This window comes from Pongo abelii, chromosome 3 (genome assembly GCF_028885655.2).
Source record: "Pongo abelii isolate AG06213 chromosome 3, NHGRI_mPonAbe1-v2.0_pri, whole genome shotgun sequence".
NCBI classification, from domain to species: domain Eukaryota; kingdom Metazoa; phylum Chordata; class Mammalia; order Primates; family Hominidae; genus Pongo; species Pongo abelii.
In genome coordinates, this window is record NC_071988.2 from 94742376 (window position 1) to 94767937 (window position 25562).

Consider the following 25562-nt stretch of genomic DNA (forward strand, 5'->3'; position numbering starts at 1 on the left):
AACATGTGTATATGTACATTCTTATTTAGATATATAAGAATTTACCCTTGTAATTAAAGTTATTTGGAAACAGAATTTTAATGGCTACATAACAATATACAAATAAATGTTTATTTCCCTCTTTTTTTTTTTTTTTTAGAGAGGGAATCTTGCTCTGTCGCCCAGGCTGGAGAACAGTGGCGCCTTCTCGGCTCACTGCAACCTTTGCCTCCCGGGTTCAAGCGATTCTCCTGCCTCAGCCTCCCGAGTAGCTGGGATTATAGGCGCCTGCCACCGCACCCGGCTAATATTTTGTATTTTTAGTAGAGGCAGGGTTTCACCATGTTGGCCAGGCTGGTCTCGAAATCCCGACCTCAAGTGATCCACCTGCCTTGGCCTCCTAAAGTGCTGGAATTACAGGCATGAGCCACCGTCCATGGCCTATTTCCGTCTTTCATCTTTTAAAATAATTTTCTGAACATTTAGGCTTTTTATTTCCTTTTGTCACAATAAATAACAATATAAAACATATCTTTGCAGAATGTCTTTGTATCTCTGGTTATTTTCATATGATAGGATCTTACAAGTAGAATTATAGGATAAACATATTAAATTGCCTTCAAGAGAAATTATATCCATTTGCATTTTTACCAGAAGTTTGAGTCCCCATCTCATGGTGATTTATTGAGTATTTAATGTTATCATTTCTTAATCTTTGCTAATAGGCCGAAATGTGTATTTATTTATTTTATTTATTTATTTATTTATTTATTTATTTATTTAATATTTATTTATTTTACTTTGTACTTCGGCGGCATGTCAGTTTTTATTTCACTGTCTCTCAGCTCCACATTCACTGTTGGTTGCCTGCTCCGTGAAAATAGATATAGGCTCTTTAAATGTTTCCTTTGCAGCTTGCATGATGGCATGCTTTGTCAGTAGAGGGCGCTGGAGACACACTGCAAGAGGAAGGGGTCTTTCCTGATTCCTCCAGGCTGACAGGCCAGGCTCCTGGAGAGCAGGCTTTTTTCCTTCACTACTTTGCCTGGAGTGGTGTCTCCAGTGCTGGTTGCCTGTAGGGTGCAGCTTTCTCCAGCATTTCTCCACTTGCTTCTCCAGCTTTTGCTTTGGGCAGTGGTGGTATAACCTGGAGCCACAGTGCAAGCCTGTCCTGAAGCTCCAATTGCTGTTCTCCATATCTTCTCTTCAGCTGGGTGCACACTCAAACAGAGGACCCTGCTGGGCTGGCCAACTACTGAGCCACTTGCCTGAGCTTTGTCTTGTGCAGTCTTGTCACACACAAAATTATGCTAGGTTCCTGCAAAGTAGGCCCCTCTGGCTCCTAATCCCAACAGTGCCTCGAACAGAACCCCTGACTCCTTCTTTGTGCTCACCCTTTGGCAAAGCCCCAAGTCCCTCTGCATATCTGCCCACCTGCCTCAGCTGGTCCACACCCAGGGGGTTGGCTGTACCAGCTTGTCCGGTATCTGTGGTCCTGCTCTGGCCTGGGCAAGCCAGCAAACTTCTCTCCAGTGGGCTGCAACCACACTTTCTCCAGTGAATTCTGAAACCTTCATTCCTGCCTTTCCTTGTTAGGATTCTTTCCCTCAGCCTTAGGGTACCTTCTCTTTTCATCTTTATTATTATTCTCCTATCATAGCTTAATTATTATTTATATTAAACTTTCCCTGTTTAAATTACTGCCTTGTTTCTGTCTTCTGATTGATACAGACTAACACAGTTGATCACTGTTAAGATACGACTTTTTTCATATACTTAGTAGCCATTTGCATTGTCTCTTCTGTGATTTTTCTTTTCATATCTACCTTTTTTTCTATGTAAGACTTGGTTCTTCTCTTATACATTTCAGTCTATTGAAGATTAACCTTTTGTCATGTTCATGGCAGGTACATGACACTAGTTTTTTTTTTTTAAGTATGTTGAATTTTAACTATTACATTTGCCTCATTTAAGTGAGATGAGACTATTTTCTTATTAATTGACAGGTGAAAGAATAACGATGCAAGCCTCTGGTTTACTCAGTAAGAGCGACTTCTTAGGCTTGAAAAGGCCATAGCACACTTTCACCTTCATCCAGTTTAGGTTTGGTAATACTGAGAAGTAATGCCTTTGTCTTAAAAGTGTTTCATATTTTAATATTGTTAATCTTCCAGTTGGGTTTATTGCATATAATCTCATTCCTTAGTATATGTAATATGATCAAACAATTTACTACAATGCTTATGAGGAATGCAAATGGAATTAGTTTACAGAATGAAAGAATGTTGCATATAACTCCATTTTAATATAGAATTTATAAATAAAATCATAGATTATGCTTATAGCATTTCTTCATTTTTAGTGTTTTTTTTTCAAGTGGGTTAAATGGATCTGTAAGTACCTTGAGAGTTGTCATGTAGAATAAGATGCTAAGAGGGCAGAGTTTGGGATTCCCTACTTAAACTTTGGCTACAACAGCCTTGCTTTATCCATTGTATTCATTCAGCAACAAATAGGTATTTGTGGGCCAAGTCTTGCTTTAGCTGATGTAATATGTCTATGTGTTATAAACATTTTTTTGAAAAATAAATAAAGAAAAAGTTCAATTAACTTAAAAAAGAGCTTAAGAAAAGCTTTGAACTGATGAAAGGTCTTTCATCAGTAGAAGAGAGAGAGAATAAAAGGGCTGGGTGGAGGTTCAGAAAATTTCAATTAGGATTTCTTAACAGAGTCCATAATTTTTCCTTTCCAAAGGCCAGACAGCTTTGATGTTACAGATAGTCAAAAGTCAACAGGCCATTTAAGATAGTCCTAGATTTTATGAAAATGCCAGAGTTTTCAAGAAGCTACTGTCATTATCAGGTAGATTCCTTGATGGTGTAAGACTGTATTTCTTTTTCATTCCAAGAACTGGCAGCTTCTTTTTTCTGAGTCATTTCTGAATCCATTGATTATGTTTCAGTTCTCTTGAGAGTCCAAGGTAAATGAAGTTTAAACTGCTTATCTGAAGACACCATTTAAATTTGAGTTCATTACATGTTTTACTATAAAAGCTATTTGGCATACGCAGTATTCAAGCTTATTTCAGTTACTGAAACTAAACTCAAGCTCATTTTGCCCAACTGTGAACCCTAGTTAACCTCATCACTTCAAAAAGAAACAAGCTTTTTTGACATTCAATTTTCTATGATTCAAGTCTCATATATATTCATATAAATGCAAGTACAGAACTTATGCATTCATCAAATAGTAATATCTCTCAGTTTTTTGAAATGTTTTAGCAATAGCAGCCTGTACTGCTAAACTGTTGTCTCTGTTTTTATTACCAGTTTATTCTGAAGACATTTCAGTATAATTGCCTTTTCTTTATTGAATCTGAAAATGAGAAGAAGAAAGATTATTAAAAATTGGACATATTTTGTGCATTGGACCTATTAAAGAACTGAGTATCCAATGTGCATGCTGTTGACTTACTTTGTTACTATTCTTTGAATCTCTCTTTTCTCTTCTTCATTTAATCTTTGAAGAATGGATTCCAAGAGAGAAAAGTGAAAGTTAATGTACTGAGCCACCTAAGAAAGAAGAAGAAGAAGAAAAAAAGAAAGCAGAACAATTATGCAAGAGGTGCTGAGTCAGGAGGGAGCAAAAAACAGATTCAGGGTGATGGTATTCATACATCACTGCTAATTTCTTCTGCATCTTTATCCATGAGGAAAATGCGAGCATTCTTTTCAGAAGGTCCCTGTAGGAGCCTCTGCAGTAGCGGAATGTCTGTCTTCTTTAGTCGTCTTTGTTCTGCAGTGAAAACAAGAATCAACCACAATCAGAAGTTCATGCTGGAGGAAAAGAAGGAAGATAATTTTCCAATTTATTTTTCTTATTTAACTCACATTGAAAAAAATAACACCTGCAACAGGAGGCAATTATTCAAGAAAGCAAATTAAAATTAAAACTTAAATGAACTTCTTTCTCTTACTGTATCTCAAGGTTTGATTAATGTCTCAAAGAACTCAACCTTCCTTTGATTAGAATGTTCAAACAAATCTCCAGTCTGATAGGCCTTTTATAAAGCAAGATGCCTCAATAATTATTTAGGTTTCATTCCATTATTCCTTCATCCATACAACAAATATTTATTGGTTCTTTCCAAGTTCAGTTGATGTAATTCCATCTTTCCGGTTCTTCAGGTCCAAAACCATGTAATTATTTTCAATTCTTCCTTTGTCTCGCTCCACACCCAATTCTTGGCTCATCTTTAAAAATATATTCATGAGGTTTTTGAGATCAATAATATTCTTATTATTCATTCATCTGTGGGCTTAATCCATTCAGCCATGAAAATGAGATAGAGAAAGAAAATATCTTCCAATCTGGTGTGTTTCCAGAACTTCAAATTTCCAAAAGTTATAATATAAATACTCCTGCTACAAAAGTACTTATAGCTTTCTGTCAAAGTAGTTTCACATCTGGGATTTCATTTTTATCAGAATAAAGCATGAACAAAACATAGTGTCCTTATATTCATCTTATTTCCTCATTCTCTCCCTCACCTTGCTTACTTTCTTCAGAACAGTGAGAACTGTTCTCATTCCCTGAGCTGGACTTATCCCAGGAAAAGAGTCAAGAGACAGTCTAGAACTCAAAAGCCCTGCGTCCCCACAATTAAAGTGACATTACCTATTCCTGTTCACACAGTGTCAGTGTTTACTGATCTAATTATTCTGCCATTTCTGAAGCAGTTGGGAACCTTGACAATTTAGCTCCTCTCATCCACCCACCAGAATCCTCTTTTGACCTTCAGGTCCAATGTTAACTTGGTTTAGCATCCTCTTGCTTCATGATTCTGCTTTATGGGATGATTATTAAAAATAATGATTAAAAAATTATGATGATGATTATTAAAAATGCATATTCCTAGAGTTGTCCTCTGATCTGGAAGGGCTTGGGAATCTGTATTTTAAGTGAACTCTACAGGTAATCTGAATGAACTACAATGTGAGATACACTGTAATGGGCTTTGTAGATATAAAGTTAAAACCCACCTATCTCTGTTTTCCAGATCACAGCCCAAACAGGAGCCATATGCTCTCTTCTTTTCTTTGTTTCTGGTCCATAAAGGGTCCTAGTTATTATTATCCTCAGTTATGGATATATACAAAATTTTGACACAAAATATAAAAGAAAATGGGATTTTTATAGGTGAAATTATGAAGAACTACATTTTTTATAATGAAAGTAGACTTTTTTTCTTATAAAAACAACACGCTTGTTCGTTCATAGGTCCAGCACCTTGTGTGGAGCCCAAGAATGACTGGAAGGAAACTAAGCCATATTTCTGCTCAACTGCAAGCTAAAGTTAGAGGTGTGAGGAAAGAACGAGGTGCATGTGAATGGAATCCAAGTCTTGGAGAACATCAAAGAGGGAATTTTCAAATCTTGTACAACCTAGCTGTTCAAGTTGTCACACAATCATTTAAGACTTCTTAATAAAACTGCTTTTTTTAAACTTAAAAAAAAATCCCTTCCCCAAACATGCATGCTATTGTAATTGGAACAAACGAGAAAAGTATAAAGCAGGAAGTAAAGCACAACTGGAATTTCCGAGCCCTGAGATACTCTGTATTACCCTTTGAGTGTCCCCTTCACACAACTCATAATACATAAAGGTAATCATATCGTGCTTGCTATTTTTATTGTACACAGCTTTAAAAAAATCATTTTTTCTCTCTTTTTTTTTAGACGGAGTGCAATGGCGCGATCTCGGCTCACTGCAACCTCTGCCTCCTGAGTTCAAGTGATTCTCCTGTCTCAGCCTCCTGAGTAGCTGGGATTACAGGTGTGCACCACCACACCTGGCTAATTTTTTTGGTATTTTTAGAAAAGACGGGGTTTCACCATAGTGGTCAGGCTGTTCTCAAACTCCTGATCTCAAATGATCCGCCCACCTCGGCCTGCCAAAGTGCTGGGATTACAGGCATGAGCCACCGTGCCTGACACCCCCCTTCTCATCCTCTCATCTGCATCTCCCCAATCCCCCACCAGGTAATCTATCTCAATGGTTTTGTATTTATCACTCCATACCTTTCTCCCTGGTCATAAGATCATATATACCACATACTTAAATGGGAGCTTGTAACTGTTTAAAAAATGGAATCTTTTATATATACTTTTAGGCATCTTGCATTTCTCACTTAAAATATATTATGGAACTCCCTCCATTCTATTGGCATAAATCTAACTCATTCCATTCAATGGCAGCCTAACAATCACTTATTTAATCATTTCCCTAGGATGAGTAACTTTGTCTTTAGCTTTTTGTCCTTATAAACAGCACTGCACATAAATCTGTAGGCACTAGTGCTTATATTTTTGTGGGATAGATTCTCACAAGTGGAATGGTCAAGTTAAAGGACATATATACTGTAAATTTTAATAAATATTGCAAGAATAAATTCCAATAAAGAGAAAGTCATATTTTCACCAGTGTTGCATAAAAATATCTTTTTACCCTGATGCATGCCAGCCATGGGTAGAATCATTTTAAAGCATTTTGCCAATCTGAGAAGTGCAAGATAATATTACAGTGTGGCTTGAGCTTGCATTTCCTTAGCTACTTGCATTTCACTGAGTTTAAGACTTTTCTAAAACTATTTAACTGGTTATTATAGTTTTTTCTTTCAATTGTATTTTCACGCTTTTTTCTATTTTTATCGGATTGTTTGTTGTTTTGTTACCATTTTGTAGGAAATTATTGGTATTATAGTTATTAATCTTTGGAGTACATTGACAATATTCTTTGTAATCTACTATTTGTATCTTTTAAATTGTTACACAGTCCAATATTGTTACCATTTATTTTATATCTTTTGGTTTTCTTTCTTTCCTAAACAACTAGAATATGAATATATATGTGTCCTTAGAATTTTCCAAAAAATAGATCTTTAAGCTTTCAATTATAAGAACTTTAATTTTATATATGTTTGGAGATACAGCTTTCATTTTCTTCAGGTTGTTCTGGCATCAAAATGTATTATTTTATTCTAATAAATTTCTGGCTCGAACATTCTGACACTTAAATTATGGCATGAGTTTTTTCTACAAATTGATATATAAAATTTTTCATTTGTGAAGTTTTAAAAACTTTCATTTCAGTATCACTTTAAGTTTTCTCTATTCTCCTATTATGCTCCTGGCATCCCACTTACAGCGCCTTCCCAATGTTCTGCTTCTAACTTTTACCCCCTACCACAAAGTCCTGAATATGCATCTCTACTGAGGAAGAGATAGCACTCCCGCAATGTGTCAGACCCTGTGCTAAAAAAGAGGCAATATCAATGTCAGAGAGAACAGGTATGCAATCATGACTCCTCTAAGATCGACACTCAGAAAGGAAAGCCAAAAAGAAAGTTACAGAGGTGAGCAAAGACAAAAGTGCCTAACAATTCCAGAGGGTTTTGATGTCTGTTTAGATAATTTAATGTCTGGCCAACAAGCAAACTCTTTCATATAATAAACCCTTCAGGGATACCTTATTCTTAAGTTACCTTTCTTTAAAATTATGGACTATAGATAATGTTCTAAAGACCACTCCTTCCTTTTCTCCTACCCATTTCTCCCCTTTCTCCACAGAATGAGGTAAATTGTTCTTCTGCCTTCCCCGTGGGCAGCAAACTGTAACACTCTAGAGTCAGGTACAAAGTGTGATCAAGCTTTCTTACCTCCTGTTGCAAAAATAATGTGAAGAGCAAAATCCTGGGGACTATTTTCAATCTGTCAATGGAAAAAATGAACAAATATAAATTCTTTGTTGTTATATGATGTTTTCTAACCCGACCAGACCAAAATCATGTCTGTTTTCTCTCTTCCATTTTTCACTTTTAGACATAAAATCTTCTCTGCTCTTATGGGAATTATATAATTTTTCAAGGGATAGTTACTAAAAGGTGTTATACAAAGGAAAGAATCTTTCAGTACTCAACATCCAATTTAGATTTACACGTTCATAGATCTTTTTCAGAAGAGTGGATTTGTGTGTTTATAGTTGAATTATATATAATATATTTATAGCTCAGTTAAGTGATAAAGGTTACCTTAAATTTTTGGAGAAGTTGCTTTATTACTTCTTCAGTTCTCATGTTACTGTTTACTCTGACCTTAGTTTCTGATTCAAAGGCTGGAATGAAAATTGATGTCTAGAAAAAGAATTGTCACATAAGTCTTTAAAATTATATTATATTAAGGATATTCAATATCTTGAACATAATCTTCTTATAGGGCAAAAAAAAAAAATCCAAGGTCATTCATTTAAAAAATTTGTTTTGTTTTTGTTTTTCTTTGTTGTTTTTGAATCTTATGTGTTCTTTTAAGGAGCTTTATATTGTTTCTAGAGTAAATTAGGTAAAACACCACTTGAAGATGCTTATAACATTTTCACTGGACAATTATACCCCTCTTTAGTGCAGTTTAAGATTTCAAAATAAGTAAGAATGTCACCAGATGCGTATTTAAAAATGGATAGAGATATTAAGTAAGGATTTATTTCCACATATTTTATTTATATGCACAATCTCCAAGTATTCCAAGGTTCTGTAGAAATGGGATGGGTTCGGCAGATGTGGAGATGGGTGGGTTTTGGGGTGGCTCATTGGAATGTTAAAAAGATAAGTCCTATATTGAGAGATCAGCAAATTAACATCAAAGTATATAGACACACACATATATAACACCCACACTGTAACACACACACACACACACACACACACATGGCATTTGTGTGAGCAAAAATATGGATATGTAAATAAGTTTTCTGAGAAGATGTGTGGAGAATGTCTAGGATAAATTTTTATAAGTATGAGAAAATTCAATATTTTAGACATTTTAGAGCATTGATAAGTTATTCTGTGACATTTACGATTTCTATGGAGCCCTGAAAAACCGCATGTTCATCCTGCACTAAGGTGAATATATGTTGTACATGTGGTTTGATGTTGTTTATGTGAAGAAGCTTCTTGCAGTATGACAATAACATGGATTACCATTCAGGAGAACTAGATTTTAGTGCCCACTAAATGCCCACGAACTCCAACTTTGTCAACTCACTTAAGATCTTTATTGACTCACTTAACATATATTTGATAAATGACTTCATTTATAAAATAAGAGAGTAAGACTAAATAATCTCTAAGAGTTCTTCTAAAATGTCAACATATAGTGAATTTGTTTTTCAGAGCAGTATTTTAAATCTATAGTCTTTATATCAGTTGTGTTGGCCAAAACTTATAATGAAACCTGCTATCATTTACTATTGCAAGGATAGAAATATACTACTGGTCAAGTTATATTCACCATAACTAATCTCCAGATATGACAACCTAAGCCTTTAATATGTGTGCTATTTATAGCCTAACAATATTGGTGTTAACAAGGGGCTTCATAGTATAAAAACATATCTTACGACACACAGCAACTTAAGAAACATATCCACTAAAATTCCTAGATGTCCATCATTGTATAATTGTTGATAGAATGATTTGTTTTTTCTTTTTTGTTTGTATTGTTTTCTGCTAGTTATTAAATTGCAGTGAATGACATTTGTGTAAAATATCTATAGTCCCAGCTTGAGCTCATTCAATCAACAGCAACAACATAAGCTAATGTAAACTGAGTTCTTCTTTTGTGCCAGGTACTATTCTTATGCTGAACTTACCTCATTTCATTCCATCCCATCAACAGCCTTGTAAAGTAAGAAGAATGAAACTTGCTCAGCAAGAATGTAAAACCAGGCCGTCAAGCTCCAGGGCCCAAGCATTTAAACACCATTCCGTGCTGCCAACCTAGTGTCAATTTCATTTTCAGCACAAGTGATCCAATCTGAAAGCCACTTGCTTCGAGCAATGTGGCTTTCCTTCTTCAACACAAATTACCCCACAAGATAATGACATACAACACAATTTCTGAGAAGAGGGAAACAGGACAATTGGTAGGTGCCTCTCTGTGGGGGACTATCAATGCTACTCTATAGCTATGAGAATGATTCTGGAAACCTAAAATTCTGATATGAATAAATAATTGAGAAGAGAGGTTTCTCCCCACCAGGCTCCAAAGACACACTATCGTTACCTCCCAAGGGTAGAAGAAGAAGAAATAAAGTAGAAATCCTTACAGGAAAAAGCCTACAAATCAATGAGTTCCTATTTCTTATTAAAGGCCTCAGAAGATACCTGGCACAGTGTAAGTGCTAAGTGTTTATGAGATGGAGCGATGAATGATTGCTAAAGTACATCACATGAAAAATATTTGAGTTCTGGAAAAAATGATGATATATTTCCTACCTTCAGCAAAATGTAATGTCTTACAAGCACTATGGAAAGGCACATATAAATTTAACACATATTCAGTGAAAAATCAGAATGTGAATTGTATCTAAACTACAACTACACTTATATAAAAAGGGTATGTGTATAGGTAAAAACCTGGAACATGGCAACACGAGAAGTTCGGTTTATTGGAATAAATTGGCCTGTGGCTTTTTCCTTTTATTTAAATGTTCACGTTCAAATGTCCTTTGATCCAACCACTTTGTAGCACTTACATTATTCCAGTATTATTGTTGGTATGTTGGTTTCCCTGCTCAAGCCCTGAGCTCCATGCTGACTGAGACATCGGCTGCCTCATCTGCATGCTTTTAATGCTTGGCACAGTGATAGAGTTCACCCATCACGGTGGTTAAAAACTTGGGTTCTGGAGTCAGACAAAGCTGGGTTCAGATTGAGAGTTACTACTTAAGAGCAGCATAATCTAAGACAAATTGCTTAATCTCCATGAGCCTCAATTAGCTTATATGTCAAGTAAAGAAAATAATGGTACCTATTTCATAGGATTGTTTTAGTGATTAATAAGATAATTCAGTAAAAATCTATTTAAAACACATTTACTTTAATACTTAGCACATAGAGAGTGCCCCCAAGATGTTACACATGCTAGTGTTATTATTATGACTTTAAATTGTGAATTGAATTGAGTGGTATTGTTAGTGAAACAGGGAACCTTATTTTATATTACATTAATGGAATTGTAACTTACTTACTTCATGGTTATAGAAGTGTCCATTAATAGAGGCTCTATTTTTCTGTCTTTCTTTTCTGTCCATCATCAGAGGCTTCATCCTTTTTCTCACCAGGGCTGCTTCACTCATGGTTCTATAGAGCACTGGGGAGTCTGGTTCACCCTCTGCATGTGGCTTCAGGGTGTTGCTGTGATAAGATAAATAGTCTGGGAAGAACAGATTATAAGCTCATATCATTTAGCTGCCTGTCTCCTAGCATCCTGAGTGGATTTGTGTATGCCTTCATTAATTTTAGAAATGTTGCTATTTTCCGGCTGTGTAAAAGCATTATAGTCCACTGCTTAGCTGCATATTTACTTATTAAATGTTGCCTGAGACTGACTCAGCAAATTCTGCCAGTATCTCATATAAAATTCTTATGTCTCATTCTTACGTTTCATAAGAAATGATGACGATGATCATGTTTGGGGTTTGAGCATTCCTTTAATCTTAATTTATTGGGGAGTGCATTTTGTGGCATTTCAGAGTGTTAGAGCTGGAATAAACCTGATACTTTATCAGGTTTGATCTCTTATAGGTAAGAAAAAGTACAGTGAGTTGAAGTGGCTTTCCTATGGACATAGTAGGCATAAATGATAGAATCAGGTCTGGATCCTTATTATATGTTGGCCCAAGTTCATTGGAGCTTTCCCTAAAAAATAAACACTGGGCCTTAGTTTTCCTATAAAACTACAGAAAGCTCTTTGACAAACTATTTATATGGTATGTGGAGCATTGAAAGATTTTGTTCCCATCTTTTATAAAAGCAAAAGGAAGAGTATGCTTTGGACTAGTCCTACTATTTGTAATATATCACAAAGGTAATTCACATTATATTCTTTTTAGAACATTCCAGAAGTATGATATGAATGACTTTTTCACTTAGTTGTCCACTATCCTATTATTTCTTCTCATTGAGTCATGTATATTTAACAATGATTCATAATTTATTAGTCAAAATTTGGTTATTGAATTATTACAATTTCTATAGCAGATTTTAGAGTATAAAATTATGGTGTAGCGTTGAAGAGCTCTAGTATCTATTGAGTAGGCAGAAGGTGTTTAAATGAAATTGAATTGAGCTACAATGTGTTATTAGCCTAAGATGCAGAAGATTCAAACCTGCCTTCTGCCCCCACTTTCTGCTTGTATCCAATTGATAGTGCCTTTTTCAATTTCCTCTCCTATGCATATTCATATGTAAGAATAAGACCATGTGGTGGCATTTGTGTTTTATTTTACTTTAGGATTTTAAATAATTTTCTACTGTAATTAGAACATCATCAAATAAGCATGAGATATTTCTTCCTTCTCTAGCACTGCTGTTTAAATACAAATATATTGTCTTTGATGCCAAGATACTGGGATTTCCTTGGGTTTAATATATATTTCTAAAAGATAATTGGAAGGGCCCATATTTAACAAGATGTAAAGATCCCATGGGATAAAAAGATAAGGGAACCCTGGAAGGAACATCATGTTTGTCACAGGATCTGGGTTCTTGTGGAATAGCAGAGGAGGCAGAATTGAGAATGATTTGAAAAAAAAAAAAGAAAACAAACATTGCAAGTTGCTGATAGGCTTATGAAATCAATGCTAGTGGGATACCCTTGTTCACACTGAACCGACTTCGTAAATCACAGCCCCATTTCAGGCACATGAACACTGTCCACCACCCCTCATTCTAGCTTCAGTCATCAGCATCCACTACTCTTTGAATCTTATGTGCTTATGAGAATTACATGAAAAAATTCATATAAAATACAAAATATTATGCCTGATACTTACCAGAGTCTCAACAGATTACAGCTATCAATATCATTATTATTACTCTCACATCATCACCATTATGATTACAACTACTAATGTCACACATCCCTGGAGCTGGCATTTCCCATTGGTTTGCCAAGTTCAGTATGGATCCATTTGATCCTTAAGTATATTTCTGTTTTAAAAAGATCTCTGAAATAACTCCATCAAATATAAAATTGACTCCAGCATATCTGTGTCTTTCTGAGAAGTAATGTTATTGACATATCTATTAACTAACTAAAATGTTCAACTTCTAAAAAGATACAGAATTAGGTCTGATGGGCTTAGCCTAATGTATAAAGCTATTGAGAATAATAAATGACTCTAATCTTTGGGGAAGATATTTTACAATTTTATGAATACAAACTTTATTAAAACTATTAGCTCTCCCTATTCTAATAAATCTAAGTGACGTAATATAATTTTTTTAAGAATTATGTTTTTATATACCAAAGTAAGGTTCTTAAACATCATACAAGCACTATAGTGACTTAAGTTACTATGCTCCTAAGATATTTAAAAATATATATACATATAAAACAAGAGTTTATTGTGTAGTAGTATGAAAAATGTTAGATTTCAGGGAAACATATGGAGTCATACTTCACATTAATTAAAAATTAAGTCTCCCAATCAATAAGATTTTGATACTGACCTTCCTGGGAATTCCTTGTTTCAGACATAGGAATCTGGGTCCTGTCCAGCTCACTAATACGATAGAGATCGTCAAATTCCCCCCAGCGTGTCATTCTGAAAAGTAATACATCTTGTAAGTACATCAGTTCCATTCATATTGAAGCCTATGATGGTTTCCAGATTTACAATATTAATATAGTAACACTGTGGGCCTCTGTAGGTGGATATATTGTCCAAAGTTATAACAATTTTATGATATTATTAAAATTATATTCATACCAAAGTGGTCAATATATGTTTTAAATGCTTCCTGTACTTTCATAGAGCATATATTTTTGACATAATAATTCAGTTACATACTGAAATACAAGTTATACAGATTCTGTAAAACACATGTCCAAATTGAATTAGTAGAAACCAAGAGGATCAATTGTTATAAAGATATTTCACAATACTCTTAGGGGAGTTTAGGTATAAAAGTGTTCTTTATACATTCTGTCAATATGTATTGTACCTTTTGCATTCAAAACATTGTTAGGTAGAGTGGCTCTAAAATAATAAAATATGGTGCCTATCTTTTAAGGCCCTTGACTACCATGAAGAATGTAGTTTACAAAGGAGGAAAATGTATGAGAATTTTGCCAGAAAATTATGATTTCATAAAGAAACTAGTAATTTTAAGTGCATTTTAGTGCTCAGAATACATGAAACATGACAAATGTTTATTTTTACAGCAGGTCAAAACTCAATTTTATTTTATTTATCTGGTCTTAAACAAGTTTCTTATCCCCTCTGTGCCTGCGTCCTCATCTATAAAAGAAAAATGATAATAGTATGAGGTAGGATAGGGTTGTTTTGAGGATTAAAAGAGTTAATTTGTATCAAATTCTTGAAACAGTGCCCTGAAAATAGTAAGCACTCAATTTAGATTAACAATAATTATAATTATCCTCATCTCCATTGTCATCATCATCATCATCATCATCACCAGCATCTGTATATATTTCATTCCTGATGGGCCAGGAACCATTAGGGACCCAAGGTGTTCCTGGATCTCTCTAGGCAAATGGTTGCTATTATCTAAGAATCTCTTCAATAATGTCTGTTTTTCTTATGACTAAAATATATTCACTTATAGGGAATTTGTGGCATTGACTCTGCCCAAATTTCATTGGTGGCAACAAAAAATATTTATTAATACTAATGGTAGTGAATATGAAAAAAGTCATCCCTTATCCTCTTTACTTTTGAATTCTTTTGAAGGCTGTTTTATGGCTACTATATCATTTGAGTCTCACAATAGCCTTATGAGGTAGAGAAGGTAATCTTAATATATTTGTTAATTTTCCAGCAAGCTGTACTATTCAGAATACAGCCAATCAAAACAAATGTCATAAAGCCCAACTATAGGTAATAACTTTAACTCAAAGGAAAACTACCAGGTCCTGACTCAGAATCTAGTTAGTCTTATGGCAGATAAAATTACCCATTTCCCCAAATCTATAGCAGCTTAATAATCAGAAAGTGGCAGACATAATTATCATAGATGGAGGGTTAGGAATGGAAAAGTCAATACCAATGAAAAACAGAAACTAAAAATGCAAAGTAACCTGATGCTCTGTCATAGGGCTAAAGATAAGAATCCTGAGGATGCCAGTCAAATTCTCAGTGACCCTGGCAGACATAACACCTTAGTTTTGTCACACAAATATAGGAGGCCAAAAGTCGTCCAATATATTCTGTGTTTGGACCCTTATTTTTTTCTACCATCTACAGCAGAAAACACCAGTTTTCTGCTCTGGATTGTGTAATTTGAAGCATCACCCCATACAACTGTGCACATGACTAAGCTTCAGGGCAGTTATCCAGAGTTTTCAAGAGAAAACTGGTTGGAACTTTATGTAATATCAAATGGTTTAACTTGCCCAAACATGGGACTTCTGTTGCTCTGAATAAAGTTCAGGATGTATATCATTTGCAAATTTAAACGATGGGGAGGTTTTCTAAGGAGTTTAAAAATAAAAAGGAGGTAGAAATTTGATAGACAAATAGAATATGGTCACTTCCCTACCCATATTGTAAGAAAAAAAACACCACTGACGTTATTCAAATGTACACCTGTTCAGTTTGTGCTCTTTATGTTATTCTGTCATGACTTGTCCAAAATATGCAAAAGCTGAGTTTGGAAAGATATTAAAAACGGAAGTGAAAAATAATGTAAGCAAACACAACCTTAACAAGGCTGTTCTTCTCTTTTGTTATGAAAGATTTCCAAAACACTTGTGCCAGATATGAGAGATCAAAGTACTGCCCATAGAATTGTTTCCAGAAAGAAGAACAAGTGGTCAGAGCTCAAATAAACTGATTTTTTAAAAAGCTTCTTCACTCCAATTAAGCTGATACTTCCTCTGTGTGACTCATTTCAAACATAATTAAACTAACATGACAAGACCAATGATTCTGTCAAAGAGAGAACTGAAAGACACAAGATTATAGCCCTTCCTGCAGCTGAAGTTCTATTGTCATTTACCCCACGTTTACCCACTGCAGATATAAAATCTGTCACCCTGCAAGAGCAGAGGTGTAAGTTTTGCCTAGAGGTGCCCAGTATGGGAAAAAGAAAATAGGAGAAGTTTAAGAGTAAGAAAACAGTCAATTTGTTTTCACAATTAAAGGCTGAGAATTTAAATAGATGTTATCTTAAATGAGACAACCAGAGGGAGGGTGTCTAGAACTGGATTGAAACAACAAAAGTGATACCTTAGGTGGCTATGCACCCCATTAGTGAACCAGAAACCAGGGAAAAGCCATTTCAAATTGTGCTGTGCCTTCCTGCCTGAGTGTTCAGCTGGCTCCCAGGAAGTACTCTTGGCTAATTAATGACAACCAAATCTAATCTTGCTCTTGTTTGCGTGTGGCTCTGTGTGTATGTAAAAGGAATGGGATCTTTTTCTGCCAAATGTTCTACAGTTAAGCTTGTTACTGGAAAAGGACAAGACGGTGAAGGTTTCTAGGTAATTTTTCTCAACTTTAAACAAAAAGAGCCAATTCCTGTTTGCTTCACAGCAATGTACTAATAAACAATGCAAAATGTAAATGGATCCTATAGCAGGTGTATCATGAGGATATTATTTTAGAACCTGTGGCAGTATATGGACAAGCATATTCCCTTGTCTACCTGGGCTCTTGAAACTCATCCAAAAATTCAGAATTGCTAGGAACAACTGTTTTAAATTTGAGAAGTTAAAAAATATCGTGGTTAATAATAATATATTATATATTTCAAAAGAGTTAAATAAGAGAATTTTTTATATTCTCTATTCTCACCACAAAAAGTGATAAATATTTGAGATGATTGATATGTTAATTAGCCTGTTTTGTTCATTCTACAATGTACATATGCATAAAAACATGTTGTATCTCATAAATTTATAGAATTATTATTTGTCAATTAAAAATAAAATAAAACTTAAAACATATCTTGGTAAAGCCATACAAAATAATGATGGTTTAAGGTGATACTAAAATTACCTTACATTATTTCTGTGACATTTTCCTTTAATGTTCGATATTTATTACATTTTCATGAATTAAAAAATTAAAATGCATCAGATAGATGTGACTGCTCAGAGAATTTTGCAATGAGGTCTTAGGTAGTATGAAGTATGGTAGTTAATTTTATAAATTCATATCTTGTACAGTTTTCTGAAAGCAGAGCCCAAGACTAATTTTTCCTTTTAAATGATGCTCCTTGTCATTTAGAATCATAAGCCCCATCAGTCATCAGGTACCTGAAGTGAGAAATGTGGGGCTCTCTCAGGCTGCCGGAGGCTGCTGCCTCCCTTCTGTTCTTCCTTAGGCCCTGAGCCCTAAGCTCCTTGGCAATCCTTAGCTTGGATGGGAGACGAGATAGATAGAGGGACCAAGTAGTCACAGCAAAGCAGAGGTAATTTAACCAAAGGCTTCTGGGGATTTTGCTCTATACTATGTTTTGAATCTCCTTTTTGTGCCAGGCACACAGTTGGGCACTGGGATGAATAAAGCAAATAAAGCAAAGATGAATAAAGCACATTCCCTACCACCGGGAAGCTTGCACTATAGACAAGGAGATAAGTATACAAAAATACAATTGACTGCTTGTGTGTCGAGTGATATAGAAAAGTTTTCAGTGAGCCTAGTATAGAATGAGGGGTCAGAAATGGCTTTCTGGAGAACATGTTACCTCACCTGGGTCTTAAAGGATTGGTGGAAGAGAGTCAGCCAAATGGATGTGGAGAAGCAGGTAGACTTCTAGGCAGAATCAGGAAAATCAGAAATTGCATGAAATGTGTAGGGAATTACAAAACATTCAGCATGGGGGTAGCATAATTTTTGAGAAATATTGGCAAGGTGAAAATCATTGTCAGGCTTAAATATTTTTTCCAAAGGAAAAGCAGACTTCTTTCAAGGTGATAATTAATTTTTCCTAGTTGTGGCCAAATATCACATTGGGCAAATTGTCCTGGAAGCTCCTTCTCCATTGCCTCCTCTGATAGAATGCCAGCTCATCTAACAATGGATGGGAGGATGAATGGTAGGAAAAGAAGGCTTGGTATCTCAATGTATATACACAGTGGGCTGAGCTGGAGAGGTAAGGACTAAAAAGGAAGAAGGGATGGAAAAAAAGGATGAAAGGAACGTTTATACAGGTATGTTTCTTGCTGAGAATATTTATTAATTTTTCTAAAACTTGTAAAGGGGTAAGGAAAAAATCAGCCCAACCTGTATATCCAAGGGACACTTGCATAAACCCACACAAGGGACTGTTTTGTGCATTTATTTAACTTCAAATGCATTTTGGGGTGCTCTGTTGAACAGGATTGGGACAATCAGATGGAGCATCATTAAGTTTCCTTGGTAGAAAGCACGATGAGCCCTTTGTTCCAAGGAAAGAAGACATTTAGATTTTATCCTCTTATTTTGGAGACCAGGCCAGGGTAAATCAAATTCTGCCTTTACATTTTGCCTTTTCCGATGAAGGAATGCAGTCTCCAGGAGAGAAATAACAGAGCAGAGGAGTCAAGACCACAGGCTGTGGAGCCGAGACAGAAGTAAGGCCCAGTCCAGTTCTGCCACATCGTAATTGGGGATCTTGCACAAATTAGCTAATCTTGAAGAGCCCTGGTTTCTGAATACCTACTTCATTGAGTTGCTGGGATTTTTTTTTTTTTTTGAGACAAACTCTCACTCTGTTGCACAGGCTGGAGTGCAATGGCGCGATCTCAGCTCACTGCAAACTCCGCCTCCCGGATTAAAGTGATTCTCCTGCCTCAGCTTCCCAAGTAGCTGGGATTACAGGTGGCTGCCACCATGCCCAGCTAATTTTTGTATTTTTAGTATAGAGACGGGGTTTCACCATGTTGGCCAGGCTGGTCGCGAACTCCTGACCTCAGGTGATCCACCTGCCTTCGCCTCCCAAAGTGCTGGGATTACAGGTGTGAGCCACCATGCCCAGCATTGCTGGGAAATTAAATGAGATTGTGTGTAATCAGTTTCACACAAGCCTAAGTTTCCCTCCTTAAGAGTGCACACAATAAAACTAGATATGAAGATCATCTTCTGAGGAATTAAAAACGTGAAAGATAGCTTACCCTTTGCTGGAGAAGACGTCTGATGACTTCATACTAGTAAAAGAAGAGAATGGCTTCTCATCTTGTATTTTTAGCTGTATAGGTCGTTTTACTCCCCAGAAAATGTCCAGCATTCCTTCAACAATTAGTTTGCCATCTTCAGTCTAAGGAAAAAATGAATAATCCCCCAATTGTTTTTGTATTATTTATAGACGGTAAATGTTTCAACTGAAGATGTAGAAATTAAGTGCGTAAGAAGCCTTAATAGATTAAAAAGAAATGCCAGGGTTATTGTTTGGCTTTCCAATTTATCTACAAAGCAATTCTATTTTTAAAACATTCTTTTATTTTTGAAAACAGCTATACCCAGCAAAGTGAGTAAATCATAATGGTAATGGCATGTCCACCAGAGGGCACAGTATGTCAAAATGCTTTCTGAACTCTAATTCTTCCATTAAGTGGAATTTTAATTCTCTAATTTTGTTTAATTTAAAATTAAAGCAGATTTAAAAATTATACTGAACTAGAAATTAGAAAAAAACAGCCATTTAAAGATTTAGCAGCTATTTCCTCATTGCTGAACAGAAAAAAATTTAACTCACAAAGTTATGCAAAACAAGCAAAATAACACGTGTGAAAACTATAAAAATTCAAAACAGATATATTTTTTGTAAAAACAATAGCATTTGAAGAATTTCTTTAAAATTAGAAATACTGTAGTATAACAGAAGAAGGAGACAAACTTAACATCATGAATTTTGTGGAAACTTTTGAATTAAAGTATAAATAATCATTATATATATGAAAGTGCTTTTCCAATGTTAAAGTAATGTTTTCTGTTATAGAAACTTTGGAAAATGTAGAAACTAACAAAGGTCATATGCCAGCCACCCAATACCTATTTTAACATTCATTAACTATTATTAATATTATGAAGAATCAATTGTTAGACAACATTTAATAACTCAATTCTTATTTGAGAGCATAATGAAAACTCCAGACTCTGGAATCAGACAGACCTGTGCTCAAACCCTGGCTCTGCCACTTCCTAGTTGTGGCCTTGGACAAGTCGCTGGCTACCTTTAAACTTGGGCTTTCTCATGTGAAAAACAGACATTATAATAACCCCTAATTCACAGCACCTGGCATTCAATAGGTGCTCTACATTACTGTTTATTATTTCTTTGGCTGATAAACTTGCTTTGGAATCACTCCTGAAACAAAGTTTTGCACTTCTTCCACTTTTGACTTTACATTTCAGATTACTAAGAGGTCAGGTTACCAATCAGTTGTTTTCTACAGTCAAACACAATTTATTCCTTGAAATGACTGTATATGATATAGATTATATAGTTAATGGTGGATAGCATTCTTTCTCTGCCTAACTAGAACTCAATTAAGCCTTTGTATCAAAAACTCATAGAATCTCTGAAAAGAAAAACAAAACCCACTACTCTGCTGAGGTTGTTAAATTCTTCATTGCTATATCTCCAGCTTTTAAAATGGTGTCTGGTACATGGCAGACATTCAATAAATATTTGTTTAGTTAATTGATTAATTAACCAAAGATGAATAAAGCCACATATTGTCGTCCAAGGACTGCCCCTTTTAAACAGTGTCAGAAGATTTGAAAAGTTCCGAATTATGACTTTATTGATCAGTGTGTAAAGATTGAAAGGTCTGGTAGCCTCACTGTACACTTCACCTCATACAGTTTTTAAAAATTATATAAAACATGAAACTATTTTAAAAAATTAAATAACTTTTTTTTTTTTTGTGACAGAGTCTCCCTGTGTCACCCAGGCTGGAGTACAGTGGTGTGATCTCAGCTTACTGCAATCCCCGTCTCCTGGTTCAGGTGATTCTCCTGTCTCAGCCTCCCAAGTAGCTGGGATAACAGGCATGCACCACCATGCCTGGGTAACTTTTGTATTTTTTTTTTAGTGGAGACAGGGTATTGTTATGTTGGCCAGGCTGGTCTCGAACTCCTGACCTCAGGTGATCCACCTGCCTCGGCCTCCCAAAGTGCTGGGATTATAGGCATGAGCCACCGCACCCGACCTGAATAACTTTTGTATTATAAATGGAGCACTGATGTACAGAATTGGAAAGAATATGCCTCAACTTAAATGTTCATAACACCAAAACTCAAACATTCACCTAAAGGAAACAAACTTAACATCATGAATTTTGTGGAAACTTTTGAATTAAAGTATAAATAATCATTTTTCTAGTTTTAATCTTTTCCTACATTTTATATTTGTATAATTATATATATTAAAGATTTAAGATATAGGACAATGTTGAAATAATTTAAAATTAGGCCCACTTCTTTATAAAGGGATTAGTTATTTAATTCCGTATATTATTGAATTTGGGAAAGTAACTGAAATACCCAATTGAACTAAATCATTTAAGCTTAATAGGAAAGGCCAGAGTGCTTTGTAAATTTCCTTCTGTCCAAACTGTAGATTTAAGCCAAATCATGGTTGCCTAAAGTCCATGCTGTGCCATGAAATTAAATCAGGAGTAGAAAATTCTAATGTCCCCTTTGGCCAGGAAGATATTGTAAATATGTAAAGTGAGCCCCATCAGAATACAAGGCTGAGTGAAGAGATGTGTGGAGAATGAAACACTGAAATTAAATAAAAAGAAAAAAAGTAAACATAAGGCCACTGTGTACAGTAGCCTGCCAGTGGCACTCCTAAAAATGCTTTTGAAGAAATAAAGGACGTTCAAATAGCAAGAGAGGAAGTCAAACTATCCCTGTTTGCAGATGACATGATCTTATATTGAGAAAACCCCATCATTCCAGCCCAAAAGCTTCTTAAGCTGATAAGCAACTTCAGTAAAGTCTCAGGATACAAAATCGATGTGCAAAAGTTGCTAGCATTCCTATACACCAACAACAATCAAGCCGAGAGCCAAATCCCAAACAAACTCCCACAGAAAGAATAAAATACCTAGGAGTACAGCTAACAAGGGAAGTGAAAGACAGTTACAAAGATAACTATAAGTCACTGCTCAAAGAAATCAGAGATGACACAAACAAATGGAAAATCATTCCATGATCATGGATAGGAAGAATTAATATTGTTAAGATGGCAATACTGCCCAAAGCAATTTGTAGATTCAATGCTATTCCTATTAAACTACTGTTGACATTCTTCACAGAACTAGAAAAAACTATTTTAAAATTCATATGAATCCAAAACAGCCTGAATAGCCAAGGCAATCCTAAGCAAAAGAACAAAGCTGGAGGCATCACACTACCCGACTTCAAACTATACTACTGGGCTACAGTAACCAAAACAGCATGATACTGGTACGAGAACAGACACACAGACTGATGGAACAGAGTAGAGAACCCAGAAATGAGACTGCATATCTACAGATATCTGATCTTCAACAAATCTGACAAAAACAAGCAAAGGGGAAAGGATTCCCTAGTCAATAAATGGTGCTCAGATAACAGGCTAGCCATATACAAGAAACTGAAACTGGACCCCTTCTTTACACCATATACAAAAATTAACTCAGGATGGACTAATGGTCTAAATGTAAAACATAAAACTATAAAAACACTGGAAGATAACTAGGTAATACCATCCAGGACACAGGCATGGGCAAAGATTTCATGATGAAGATGCCAAAAGCAATTGCAACAAAACCAAATATTGGCAAATGGGATCTAATTAAACTAGAGCTTCTGTACAGCAAAAGAAACTATCAATAGAGTAAACAGACAATCTACAGAATGGGAGAATATTTTTGCAAACTATGCATCTGACAAAGATCTAATATTCAGCATCTACAAGGAACTTAGACAAATTTACAAGGGAAAAAACCAAACAACCCCATTAAAAAGTGGGCAAAGGACATGAGCAAACACTTCTTAAAAGAAGACGTACATGTGGCCAGCAATCATATGAAAAAGCTCTACATAACTGATGATCAGAAAAATGCAAATCAAAACCACCATGAGATGCCATCTCACACCAGTCAGAATGGCTATTATTAAAAAGTCAAAAAATAACAGATGCTGGTGAGGTTGTGGAGAAAAAGGAACCCTTATACACTGCTGGGAAGTGTAAATTAATCTAATCATTGAGGAAGACAGTGTGTTGATTCCTCAAAGACCTAAAGACAGAAATACCATTTGACCCAGCAATCCCATTACTGGGTATATACCCAATGGAGAAAAAATCATTTTATTATAAAGACATATGCACATATATGTTCATTGCAGCACTATTTATAATAGCAAAGACATGGAATCAACCTAAATGGCCATTAATGATGGACAGGATAAAGAAAATGTGGTACATGTACACCATGGAATACTATGCAGCCATAACAAGAACAAGACCATGTCCTTTGCAGGGATGGAGCTAGAGGCCATCATTCTTAGCAAACTGATGCAGGTATAGGAAACCTAATATTGTTTGCTTTCACTTATAAGTGGGAGCTAAAGGATAAGCACACATGGACACATAGAGGGGAACCACAGACACTGAGGCCTATCAGAGGGTGGAATTTGGGGGGAGGGATAGGACCAGGAAAAATAACTAATGGGTACTAGGCTCAGTAGCTGGGTGATGAAATAATCTGTACAACAAACCACCATGACACATGTTTACCTATGTAACAAACTTGTACTTGTACCCCTGAACTTAAAAGTTAGAAAAATGCTTTCTAGCTTCAGGACTTTCCTGAATTCTTTAATATTTCAAAATTTTTATTATTTTGATATAGTGCACATCTATTGGAATCTAATGCATTCATTTTAAAACCCAAATCAAATTTGACATTACAGATGCATCATAATTTATTTGAATACTCCCTAATTGATAGACACATCTTCAATTTTCTGCATTACAAATGACATCACAATGAACATCTTTCTATATACATTCTGATGCATTTGTAAGAAAGTATTGTGATAGATTTTCAGTGGAAATGCTGTTAAAATATTCATATTCTATTTTTAAAATAGAAAGAAAATATGTCGTTAAAATTTTTAAATGCTTTTCTATCTCAAAAATGCTTAGAAAGTCACAAGTGTTCCAAGCCCAAGTCTAAAAGAATCATAATCAAGTTAAACTTTCACCTCTTTCTTCCAGAATTGTGTGTGTGTGTGTGTGTGTTTGTGTGTGTGTGTGTGAATAACACTGGATTGCCTTTCTTCAGTGGGCTTACCTCTCCATATAAAATATGCAGATTTTTCTGGTTCTCATAAAAAATGTTATAGGTCTTCAATAAAGAATTAAGTTGTTTCCTAAAAATAAAAAAAAAATTAATTACAATCAGTCTTAGAGTTTTTAAGGTAAAAGGTGATAATGGTACTTTCATAAAGGTATGAGATAGAAAGTAGTTTAATGGAATATCTACTGTTCTGTCACTTTAACTTAACATAGGTCGTTGGAAGTGGAAGCATTCTTAAAATATCAGCAAATGTTGAAGGTGCTAATTCATAAATAAATAACCAAAGGTGGGAAATGACTGAGGACAAAAATGGTGAGAACAGTGTTCTGTAGCAGGAGGCAGCCACAAAACAGGAATTTGGTTTCATATTCCTTTTTGTATTTCAACATTTTTAATCAACCTAAATTAAGCACTGGTGTGTGACTGATACCATCTCTCTATACACTACTCCCTCCTGTGTGCCCAGGGCATGGGATGGGACACCAGTGCCCCAACTCTCCAAATCTGTGTTACCTTGTGTAAGTCACTTAGTATCCCTGAATTTCCACAGCTGTGAAATGAAGGTGATCTGTCCTACTTGCCGGGGCTGTTTAGACTATTAAAGGCAACCATAGAAGTCAAAGATCCCAGCTGGCTGGGTGAAGCAACAGTGAGCAAAAGCTCATTGTTACTGTGGCAGGGGAGCTTCTCTCCTGGCCTGCCCCACACAGCTGACAATGGCAGGCTCTGGCCAGGAAAGTTTGTAGGGGAGGAGCCCTCTACATTTCCGCCCTTCCAGCTGGGTATCAAGATCTGAGACCAGATGTGCTGGTGAGTGACTCAGCGCTTTCTTGCCTGGAAACTCCTCCCTGTGTCTCCCACTGGGAACACAGCTGTGGTAAGGAATGCTCCTGACTTATCTCACCCTTTGTGGCAGGTGGGCCCTGGCAGTGGGAACACTGGCTCTTACCATACCTCTATTCTATCTTTCTCTCAGTGTCTCTACATCTTGAGATGCTCCTCTTGAGATGATCATCATTTCTCACTTGGATTATTGCAGCAGCCTCCTAAAAGCCTCCCCGTATCTGTTGTTTACTCTCAACAGCAGAAACTATTTTAATGCAAGCCTGACCATCTCTCCTCTTTGCTCAGAACTCTTCAATGTCTTCTTGTTTTTCAGATTAAAAGCCAACATCCTTACAATGGCTTAAAAGGCTGGATGTGACTGGTCTTCTGTT

The 25562-nt window shown here is 35.7% G+C and overlaps 1 protein-coding gene across 2 annotated transcripts in view; it reads right to left on the bottom strand.

The window, feature by feature from the left end:
- Nucleotides 1-876: 876 nt before the first annotated feature.
- The window catches only part of RASSF6 (Ras association domain family member 6), a 45690-nt gene continuing 21004 nt past the window's right edge, over nucleotides 877-25562 (bottom strand). Inside the window, exons 3-11 of one of the 2 annotated variants that reach the window (XM_024246134.2) lie at nucleotides 24340-24418; nucleotides 19162-19304; nucleotides 13551-13645; nucleotides 11066-11250; nucleotides 8070-8171; nucleotides 7698-7749; nucleotides 3656-3774; nucleotides 3454-3551; nucleotides 877-3354 (exon numbers count right to left, since the gene is read on the bottom strand). In XM_024246134.2, coding sequence (XP_024101902.1) covers nucleotides 3279-3354; nucleotides 3454-3551; nucleotides 3656-3774; nucleotides 7698-7749; nucleotides 8070-8171; nucleotides 11066-11250; nucleotides 13551-13645; nucleotides 19162-19304; nucleotides 24340-24418 — 949 coding nt within the window. In that variant the 3' untranslated portion in view covers nucleotides 877-3278. The remainder of the gene's footprint in view (nucleotides 3355-3453; nucleotides 3552-3655; nucleotides 3775-7697; nucleotides 7750-8069; nucleotides 8172-11065; nucleotides 11251-13550; nucleotides 13646-19161; nucleotides 19305-24339; nucleotides 24419-25562) is intronic. The other variant, XM_063723846.1, reaches the window with a different exon arrangement.